A 10,934-nucleotide genomic window follows, 5' to 3' on the forward strand; every position below is an offset into this window, starting at 1 on the left:
CCAGATGGATCTTGGCTGAAAGCAGAGAATACCAGAAAGATCCTTACCTATGTTTTATTGACTATACAAAGGCATTCAATTGTGTAGATCAAAACAAATTATGGATAACATCTTGAAGAATGGGAATTGCAGAACATTTAATTGTGATCATGTGGAACTTGTACATAGACCAAGAAACAGTCATTTGGACAGAACAAGGGGATACACTACTGCACGGCTTAAAATCAGGAATGGTGTGTGTCAGTGTTGTTGTATCCTTTCACTATACTTATTCAATCTGTATGCTGAGCAAATAATCTGAGAAACTGGACTATATGAAGAAGAATGTGGCATAAGGATTAAAGGAAGACTCATTAACAATCTGTGACATGCAGACGACACAACCTTGCTTGCTGAAAGTGAAGATGACTTGAGGTACTTACTGATGAAGATCAAAGACTACTGCTGTCTTCAGTATCTATTACATCTCAACATAAAGAAAACAGAAATCCTCACAACTAGACCTATAAGCAAAATCATGATAAATGGAGAAAAAATTGAAGTTGTCAAGGATTTCATTTCACTTGGATTCATAATCAATGCCCATGGAAGAAGCAACCGAGAAATCAAATGACACATTGTGTTGGGCAAATCTACTGCAAAAGACCTCTTTAAAGTGTTTAAAAGCAAAGAGGACTAAGGTATGCCGGACCCAAGCCATGGTATGTTCAATCACCTTAGATTGAAATTGCCTCAGACAGTGAATAAAGAAGACCGAAGAAGAACTGATGACTCTGAATTACAGTGTTAGTAAAGAATGAACAAATCTCTCTTGGAAGAAATACAGCCAGAATGGTCCTAAGAAATGAGAATGGCCAGACTTCATCTCACCTACTTTGGTCACGTTGTGAAAGGGACCAGTTCCTGGAGAAGGATATTATTTTGGTCCTCTGGTGGTTCTATAGGGAGCTCTGGTGTACTGCCTAAGGCATTTGATTGCTAACCAGAAGGTTGGTGGTTCAAACCCACCAGCCATTCCTCGGAAAGAAGGTTGGGCAATCTACTTCCGTAGTGATACCACCTCGGAAACTCAAGGAAGGGTGGCTATGAGTTGCATCCAATTTGATGGCAGTGAGTTTTGAGTTAGCGCTTCTATAACAGAAATACCATAAGCAGAAAGTTTTATTTTCTCACAGGTTAGGAGGCTAGGAGTCTGAAATCAGAGTGCTGGCTCAATGGGCTGGGTGAAGGCCTTTTGACCTTGGGCTTCAGGATCTCCCTCCTGTTCCAGGCCCACAAGAGCTGGAGGCTTTTTCTGACTCATGTAACTGCTGGCTGCTGAGGGTGATGAACCAAAGATTGATAAGTAAAATGGGCAAGTCTCAAGATTAGCAGACAACATGGCAGGCCACTAGTTCAAGTCCAGGAACAATCCCAAGACTGACAGGCAACATGGCAGGATCCAGACGTACCAAAAGCTAGAGATCATCATCAAACTTTCTTATATATACTGGATACAGGCAACACCCCAAAGGCAGCTACTTAGCTGCTCACAGCAGATTCTACCATGGAGGTGATTACCAGTCTTATCATGGGGAATAAGTACATCCAGCTGCCCAGCCACTCAAAACCATGGCCCAGCCAAGGTGATACACAACCTTTATAACTATAACTATAACTATAACTATAACTATAACTATAACTATAACTATGAGTTGAAATTGACTCGACAGCACCTAATCACCACCACCATCAGCACCAGCACCACCACAACCAATTATTAATTGCTAGCTATGTTCCCAGGTTGTGTGCTAAGCACTTTCTAGACATTGTCTCATTTACTCTTCACAATAACTCTTCAAGGCAGGTAATATTATTCCCTTATTTCAGATGAAGACAGCAACCTCAGGAGGCAATCTAACTTGCCCAAAGTCCCACAGCTACTGAGAGGTGGAGATGGGACTTGAATACAGGCCTTCCTGACTCCTTATCTCAAGCTTTTATCCACTTGTCTCTATATCAACTAACAAACATTTGTATCTGTTACTCTCCATCAGTAATAGATACAAAAGGGAAAAATGAGAGAGGTGATCAGGAATCACAGAGGCCAATTCAGAATCTCTGAGGGTGGGTGGCTATTTTCAGAGCAGAGCATTCTTTTAAGCCTACATATCTTATATGACTATCTTAGCTTCTCTTCATCACTGCTGGTTTGTTGGTAATCTCAAAAAGAGAGCAGTCGTTGTTTTTGAGTAACTACATGTGTGCCAGCACAGAACCGTGCTCCTTAGTGTTTTCAATGGCTGATTTATCAGAAGTAGGTTGTCAGACCTTTCTTCTGAGGCACCTCCAGGTGGACTTGACCTTCCAACCTTGTGGTTAGCATCTGAGCCCATTAACCATGTGCACAACCCAGAGACACACTATCTTTATTGGAAAAGAGATCTGTCTTCCTCCAACACCGTTATCTTAGAAAGAGATATCAGGCAAACACCAGTCTCAGTTGCAGCCAAGAACAGCCTTTGTCAGCCTGAGGGATCCCTCACCCCAACATGGAGAGGTCCCCTGGCTCCTGACTGTGTGACCTGAGGAGCAGAGTGGCTGCTGAACCCTGATGTCTCCAGACTCTTTCCCAGCTCAGAGGGACTCTAGGCAGGCAGCCTGTCAGGACATGTGCCAAGGAGGCAGTGCCAAGAGAGGGGACTTCCAGAGAGCTGGCTTACCTTGAATGAGATTTCATACTGCTCCCCTCCCCAAATCTCCAAGCCGGGGTCATACCCGCCCAGCTCCCAGAACCACTTCCGATCCACTGCGAACAGTCCACCAGCCATCACAGGAGACCTGTCAGGGAATAAAAATATGCCATGAAGATGCGGGCATCCTGGCTGTGGGCTCCTTATGTAGACTGATGGTGCTACTTTCCTGATGATGGTGCTCTAGGCTGCTCCATCCACACAGCCTAGTGCCAGGCAGGGAATTCAAGGCCCTCTGATTGAGGCCCCAGGCTTTCTTCTTTCTTCTCTACAACTTCCCTTCATAAACCCTATATTTTAAGTCAAACTGATTCAAAGTTCCTTTCACAGAGTCAGAACCTCAAAAAACCCAATGGGGGTCACTATGAGTCAGAATGGACTCAATAGTATTCAGTTTTTATTGTTAAAACTAATGTCACCTGTTGCTTTCTGCATTTTTTAAATGTGGTTACTAGACAATTTAAAATTCTCTATGTGGTCTGCATTATATCTCTCCTGGACAGCGGCACTGACTTCACCTCTCTGAGCCTTTTCCCCATCCTCACCATAGAGGTGGGGCTACATTACCTATCTCACGTTGCTGCTAAGTTTCTAAAAGTACCTAGTGCTATGAGAAAATAAGGGGTAGTGGTATTACTTCGCCTTTATCTTCTGATTGTTGTGGGCTTCTGTTTTTTTTTTTTTTTGGCTGGAGCTGTAAATCTGCTCCTTGGAGGGGCAGACGGTATTTCTGACTTGATGCTTCATGGGAAATCAGACTTAAGGTTGCACACGAAACCTAGCCTAGGTGGAAGCTAGTGGCTGGAGCCAAGAAACCATGGAACTGGTAGGATATTAGCCTGAAGGCATTTTGGACGCTCCAGGCTTTGCCTCCTGAGGGAGGCCTCTCTTCCTAGCCTGCACCATTTTCTGATGCATTCAGCAATAACAACAACAATTCTGAGTGTCTAGTATGTGCCACTCACTTTACTAACATTATCTCCAGCTCTCACAAAGCTCGATTACTAACCCCTTTTCAGACAGAAATTTGAAATTCAGAAATGCTACATAATCTGCTCAAGGGCATGTAGTTAGCAAGTGGATGAGCTGCAATTCAAACCTAGGTCTGCTGCCAAGCCCAAAGCCGGTGCCTTTCAAACATCATTATACCACAGCAGGCCTGCAGTCTGTCCACCCACCAGGGCCCTGGGGAGGTGTGTGGAGAAAGACTGGGCCTTCCCTGGTGGCCACAAATGTCTGACCTGCTTAAGAAGCACATGGACTCAACTAATGCCCTCTGCTCTTGGCTCATGCCACCTTCCAGTGCCCAGCCACCCTTCATTTTCCCTCAGACAAGCCGAGCTTTTTCTACTTCTGAGACTCCTCTGGGGCCCACAGCTTACGGACGTGCCTGAGGAAGCCCAGGCATGCACTGTCAATGAAGATGGCTAAGCTGTCAACAGCCCCCTTTTTAGGTAGAGAGGGCAAGAGACAGAGAAGTTGGGAGCTCATTGAGGGTCAAACTGTGTCTAGGCAGGTGTGGTAGACAGAATAATAACCCTCCCAGAGATTTCCATGTCCTAGTCCTGGAACCTGTGAGTGTTATCTTACATGATAAAAGGGATATGATTAAGCTAATGTTAAAAGATTTTGAGATGGAAAGATTATCCTTGATTATCTGGGTGGGCCCAATGTAATCATAAGGCTCCTTATAAGAGGGAAGGAGGAGATCAGAGAGAGAAGGAGATGTGATGAGAAGAATAGACGGTCAGAGAGGCAAAGAGAGATTGGAAGGTGCTGCTGGCTTTGAGGATGAAGGAATGGGGCTCTAAGCCAAGGAATGTAAGCAACCTCTAGCAGCTGGAAAAGGCAAGGAAACATTTTCCTAGAACTTGCTGATCCTTTGATTTGAGTCCAGTAAGACTCATTCTGGACTTCAGACTTGCAGAAATGTAAGAAAACAAATGTATTGTTTTAAGCCACTAGGTGTGTAGTAATTAGTTACAGCAGCAGTAGGAAACTCATGCAGCAGGAGAGCCTGGACTTTGGCTTTGTTTCTAAAGATCTTTTCTTCACCTCTGGTAGGAAGGATACAAAGCTCACAAGATAGCTGCAAGGATGGTGAGCACATTTTCGAAGAAAAGACCTTTCCAGAGCTTGGGACACTAGAGAAGAGATTGGGCTCTAATTCTGGTTTAGAGACAACTCCCTCTCCTAGGGCCTCGGTGTCCTCATTTGAAGAAGGGTTGGAATCTATCATTTATAAGTTCCCTTCCAACTTTCACATTTTAGGATGCTTTGAGCCCAGTTCACACATCCTCAAACTTCTGCTACAGGACAAACTCCTATTTCCCTAATTCTTCTAAGGGCTTTAACAGAATGATGGGAAAATGGGTTCTGGAGTTGACAGACTTGCATTTGCATTTGACCTTTGCCATTTAATCACTGTGTAAACTGAACAACTTACTTAGCTTCTTAGAGCCCTGGATTCCCCATGTGGAAAACATGGCTAATAATTTTTAGTGCATATGGTTGTTGGAGACGTAATGTTCTCAGCACTATGCCTGACACCTAGAAAGTGTTCAATGAATAGTGATGATGATGATGATCACAGTTTGGCCAGGCTTGAAGGAGTCCCTGGGTAGTGGAAATGGTTAAGTGCTTCACTACTAACCAAAGGGCTGGCAGTTTAGACACACCCAGAGGCTCTTTGCCAGACAGGCCTTGGTGATCTGCTTTTGAAATGTCCCAGTCTTGAAAACCCATGGAGCAGTTCTACTCTGCACACATAGGATCAACATAAATTGGAAATGACTCCATGGCAACTAACAACAAGCTTGATTTGAGAGGTTGGTTGGTTCTGAATAGAGAGCATGACTGATTCTATTCAGCCCCAGCTGGCAATCCTGAGAAACTGTGCAGAGGTGGGCAAGGTGGAGGAGAACATGTTGGTGTCTATGAGCTAAGGCTCTGTGATAAGCTGGGAGGGGATGTACTTCTGGTCGGGATGTCTGACACTAGTTGCTGCATAGGGCCAGGACTGGAGACCTGCATTGGACTGGTGAGGTGGTGATTCTGAGCTCTGTGTGTGTATATGTGTGTGTGTGTGTATGAAGGGGAGTGTCACTGGTTCAGCCACTGGGATGAGCCTGGGTCACACATACTTACTCAAATGGGTCACTGGGGTCAGCTTTCTGCAGTTCTGGAGGGATTGGGATCCGTTTGTAGTACATCTCCCAGTCAAAGGCGCCCCGCATGGCATCCCCTGCCTGCGTCTCATACCGGAAGTCATCATGATCAATCACATCAATCATTGGGCATACGATGGTCTTGCGGTTCCGAGCAATGCGGTCTGAAGAAGCCAAGAGATGGCCATTAGGTGAGGCAGGATGGTGGAATAGCTAAGTACATGTTCCTATTCTGCATCTTACTCATATTTTTAACATGTTTCTCAGGTGATTCCTCTCAACACTCCGGTTTGAAAATCCATGGGAAGAAGGGAGAATGCAGGCGTTAAGCAAGATGGCCAGGACTCCCATCCCAGCCCTGCTACTCATAACAGGGCCAGGGCCAGCTACTTAAATAAGTTCTCTAAGCCCCAGTGTTCTCCTCTATGAAATGGGAACAAGAAAAAGCTCTGCCTCATAGGTTACGAAGACTGGAGATAATAATGTTTGAAAAATGCTTAGCATAATTAACTGTTAATTATCAGTATCTTTAGGAGAAAGAGATTCATTTCCTCTGGAAGGACCCCTGCTCAGGTCCTGCAGGCTCTCCAATCCAAGTCCTGAACTTGACTTCAGTCAGCCCAGCCCACTTGCCCATCGATTGCCTGCCTATGATGGTTCACTGGTTTCCCCAGGCTACAGTCAATGAACAGATGACCCTCCTCGTGGGATAGTTCTGTTCAATTTTTCCAACAGTCCAAGCTACAGGAAAGAGAAGGGACTGTCCTAGTGAGTAACAACTTTCCCTGATTGGAGGTGCGCAAGCAGATGTGCAACTATCACCCTGCAGGAAGACTACAGGCTAGGTGATTCACGCATGGGAAAGGCAGCCTTGACCTAGATGTCTTTCCAGTCAGTCCCTTTCAAGCCTGGGAGAAACCAATTCTATGAAATTCCCTCTGTTAAGCCTGGTGACAGTATTCAAGCTTCGGTTTGCTCTTTCAATGTTCCTCCTGCCAGGAAGCCCTGACTGCAGCCAGGGGTCACCAGTGAGATGAAAGAGGCAGATGACCTGCCTTGAAAGGCAGCAAGTGGGCTAGGTTGGTTAACTTTTTGCTTTGGGCCAGAAGTCACGTTTAAGACTTGGAATGGGTAGCTTGGCAGTGCCAGAGCAGGCTGACAGCTGTCATGGTCCTAAGCTTCATCAAGTTATGGCACAATTTCCTTCCAGGAGAGAAAGCAGCACTTTTGCTTTTTTCTAAACTGCAAGTCACAATCCATACATGGATTATGAAATCAATTTTGTTGTATGTATGTGTTTTTTAATGAAACAGAAAGGAATACAGAATATCAGAGTACATTCCAGGCAATAAGGCAAAGTACTGTTTCAGGAAACATGGTTTAGTCACACTGCATGTGTGTGTACATTTGTCTATTGGATTGAGATGTTCAATGTGTTTCTAACTGTGGGACATGGCCAAGAACGTTTGAGAAATGCTATCCATGGGGAGTGAATCCCCAAGTGTGGACTGGGGGCTACCAGTGCTAATGCATCTGGGATGTGTGTTTAAAAAAAAATAAATAAATAAAAAGGAAAATAAAAACTCCCAACAGAACAAAAAACCACCCCCACTCACCCCATGCCAGGACCCATGAATCAAGAGTCCCTGGGAGTTGGCTTGGATCTGCCTGGTGAACTAGCTTCCTGGGATTCTTAACGAAGCTTAAGAACCTTCTCTAATTATTCATGGCCATTCAGGGGATTTCAATTCTAGATTTCATTTCTGAGGTGGTTTGGGCTGAGGACACAGTGCTCTGCTGAATGCTGGCTGACTGGAAGGCACGAGATCAAAGGGTAGTATCAGATGGGCAGCAGCATCCTATAGTGTTGTATTTATTGAGGACAGACTACCCAGGTTCAAATCCTAGTTTGTCACCTACTAGAGGTATAAATTTGGATGAGGATATATGATGCTTGTGAGCCTCAGTTTCCTTGCCTATAGAATGGAAGTGAGACAGCACCTGTCTCACAGTGTCTCTGAGGACAGAGTGGGACAATGGAGCCAAAGTGCTTAGCTCAGCTGGTAGCACATGATCTGCACTCAGCCAACATTCTCTGGGACTAGGATTATTGAAAGAAGCTCAGAAACAGGTGTTGGAAGGCTGAGCATCTCCCTTATTCTCTTTGTCCCTCAGGTTTCTCATTTGCAAAATGTGGACCGTAAATGCTTAGTCTGTCTGCTTCACCATGTAAATATCAAATTCAAATGTGGAAGAGGCCTAAAAAGCTAAAAGACTATTAGAGTCAAGATAATGATGATAATGATGATGAGGTTGATGATGATGACGACGACGACGATGATGGAAATGATGATCAACAGTGACTCTCCTCTGGTGGAGGGCAGAATGCTTTCAGGTTCAGAAATCCCTACTTTCCAAAAAAGACAGAGTGAGCCATGCATGGAGGTGTTAATGGTTTCATAGACAAAGCCATGATGCTTTCTGTCAGCTGCTATTAGCAGGAACAGACTTTTAAATCTACACCACTGGTTCATATTTCTATTGGAAAAAAAGAAAAAAAAAAAGGGGGGGGGAATGTTTCTTCCATGTGTGTCTGCAGATTATGAAAATTACACTCATACATTTCCATAGAAACAGAGTTAAGGGCTATTTAGCCTACTAACTCAGCTTTGTGCCCACCACTTCATTCTCTTTATGAGTCACTGAATGACCCTACAAATAGGTTGTTCCTTTAGAACTATAAATTAGGTGCTTTCTGGTGAGGGTTTCTCTTTGGGTGATGAGGGGAAAGATGCAGAAGATTGCTTGGTTTAATTAAATACACAGTTTATCAGAAATTCTGGGCCACAGCCTTATTTCCTAACCCAGTGAGATCCTGGACCCTTGTGGTCAGATGCTCATGATCTAATAATAAAGCTCTGTGTTGATCTGTGTTAGAAAACAAATTTGCTGGCTTATCCCATTTAACTGTGTGGGTTTGCTTTCTGTCCTCACCCCTGAATGGCAGCATTCCCTAACCAGTGCTACTCAAGTGTGGTTCCTGGACCATCAGCATTGGCATCATCTGGAAGCTTATCAGAAAAGCAGATTCTCAGTCCCTACTCAGCCCTCTTGAATCAGAAACTCTGGGAGTGGGGCCCATCACTCTGTGTCTTAGCAAGTCTTCCAGGTGATGTGACACATACTCAAGTTTGCCCTAAACTTCAGTCTGCTTTGCTCCCTACACTTCCTGCTGTTTTTAGAGCTTATTCATCTATTCTCCAGGGGTTAACTTTTCTCACTAGATTGATGACCTCTTCCCCAATCTGCCTCTAGCCTTGTCTCTCACCTGACTCCCACTCTTACTGATGACATTTCCTCTGTCTGCTGTCCAGCCCATTTCACTGCCTTTATCATAGCAGAACTCCTCAGGACTCAGGGCTGTTTCTTCAACCAGTTATAAGGTCACCTCACTGTCCATTATCCAATCCTCATATTTAAATTTGCTCACAGATATGGTGGATGAGTCCTGGATCATGCTGCCTTATCTGTAACTCTCCTCTGATACCTGTTGGAATCTCTTTCATTAAAGGAAGTGAATTCAGGGAGGCAGTATAGAACTGTGGAAGAGCACAGATTTTGAAGCCAGAAGATGGTGTTTTTGACACTTATGGCCCAAGGGGATGGTTAAGTTACACAACTTTGAACCTCAGTTTCCACTACTATAAAAAAGGGATGTTTTCTACCTTGCATGGTTTTGTGAGGATGAGGGATAATGCTTATAGCCTGCCTGGCTCACAGTAATTGTGCCATGAATAGTAATTATTCTAAGTTGATATGATGGTGTTACCCTATAATATGGCTCTTAATAGTAGAAGGCTTAGCTTGCCTTCTGACGAAATTTAAGGTAATCTCAAGCAATCAATCATGTCCTTAGACATGCTGTGTGACCTCAGGCAAGTAATTTCCCCTTGCTCAGCTAGTTTCTTTCTCTGTAAAATGGAAAGACATAACTGAATGGACTTTAAGGTCCTTTGAAGCATCCCTGACCTTCTGAATCCCTCTTGGCACCTGATACTGCACTGTGTGCATCTTAAGCAGACAAGGGAACCCTCGTAGATGACTCCCTGCAGAAGGCTGGGTGGCCTGGGCCAGGGCAGCTGGTTCATTCCAGGCCGTCTACTTCTCCTGGGAAGAGATCCCTCACCAAGCAAGGGGGGCAGCCAGTTGACATTGGCTTCACAGTGCGAGTCTAAGAACGTGATGACATCCCCAGTTGCTGCCGAGGCTCCCAGCATCCGGGTTCTTATTAGACCTTCCCGTTTCTTGGTACGGAGAATTCTCACACTGGGGAAAAGGGCCATGTAGTCTTCAAGTGGCTTCTTGAGGTGCTCTGTGAGGGAGACATTAGAGGACAGATGGGTAAGAACAATGGCTTAGTAATCATTCTTGTGGTCCCTGCTCCCTTACAAGTGTATCATAATTTACAGCTTACATGTGGCTTTCTGTTAAACTTCTTTATTAGATCTTTCAGATGTGGTTAAGAAGGGCAGGGATCATCACTTGTATACTACAAATGAGGAAACTGAGGTTCAAAGAAGTCAAGTAACAATGCTATGCCTGGATAACAGAGAGATCTTCTGTACTAGAATGTGGGCATCTATGGTTTCTGGCTGGGACCATTCCCTCTATTTCTGGTAACAACACACTGATTTTCCTTTAGGAAACTGCCCCTTCCCTTCTTATACATTAAGTTTGGATGGGGCTGACCTCAGCCCCTGGTTCTAAGGTAGGGGCACATGACTCAGACCTGGCCTATCAGAGCATTTCATTCCTTTGGCCACAGTGATTAGTTCAGGGATCACAAAATCACATACTGTATGATTTTTTTTTAAAATTTTATTATTTTATTATTTATTTATTTAATTGTGATTTGGGTGAAGATTTAAAGAGCAAATTCACTCTCCATACAGCAGTTCACATATACTTTGTCTCATGTCATTGACCACAGTTTACCACAATGCAACAGCTCCCCTCCCACTTCCTCCCCATAGTT

At 44.3% G+C, this 10,934-nt stretch overlaps 1 protein-coding gene across 1 annotated transcript in view; it reads right to left on the bottom strand.

Annotated features, from left to right (window-relative positions):
• GALNT10 (polypeptide N-acetylgalactosaminyltransferase 10) overlaps positions 1 to 10,934 on the bottom strand; it is a 514,012-nt gene that overhangs the window by 68,666 nt on the left and 434,412 nt on the right. Inside the window, exons 5-7 of the mRNA XM_007946422.2 lie at positions 10,086 to 10,271; positions 5,880 to 6,063; positions 2,703 to 2,820 (exon numbers count right to left, since the gene is read on the bottom strand). Of these exons, the coding sequence (XP_007944613.1) occupies positions 2,703 to 2,820; positions 5,880 to 6,063; positions 10,086 to 10,271 (488 nt within the window). The remainder of the gene's footprint in view (positions 1 to 2,702; positions 2,821 to 5,879; positions 6,064 to 10,085; positions 10,272 to 10,934) is intronic.

The sequence above is a fragment of the Orycteropus afer genome, unplaced genomic scaffold (genome assembly GCF_000298275.1).
Source record: "Orycteropus afer afer isolate SDZICR_OR568_19922 unplaced genomic scaffold, OryAfe1.0 scaffold00160, whole genome shotgun sequence".
NCBI lineage: Eukaryota > Metazoa > Chordata > Mammalia > Tubulidentata > Orycteropodidae > Orycteropus > Orycteropus afer.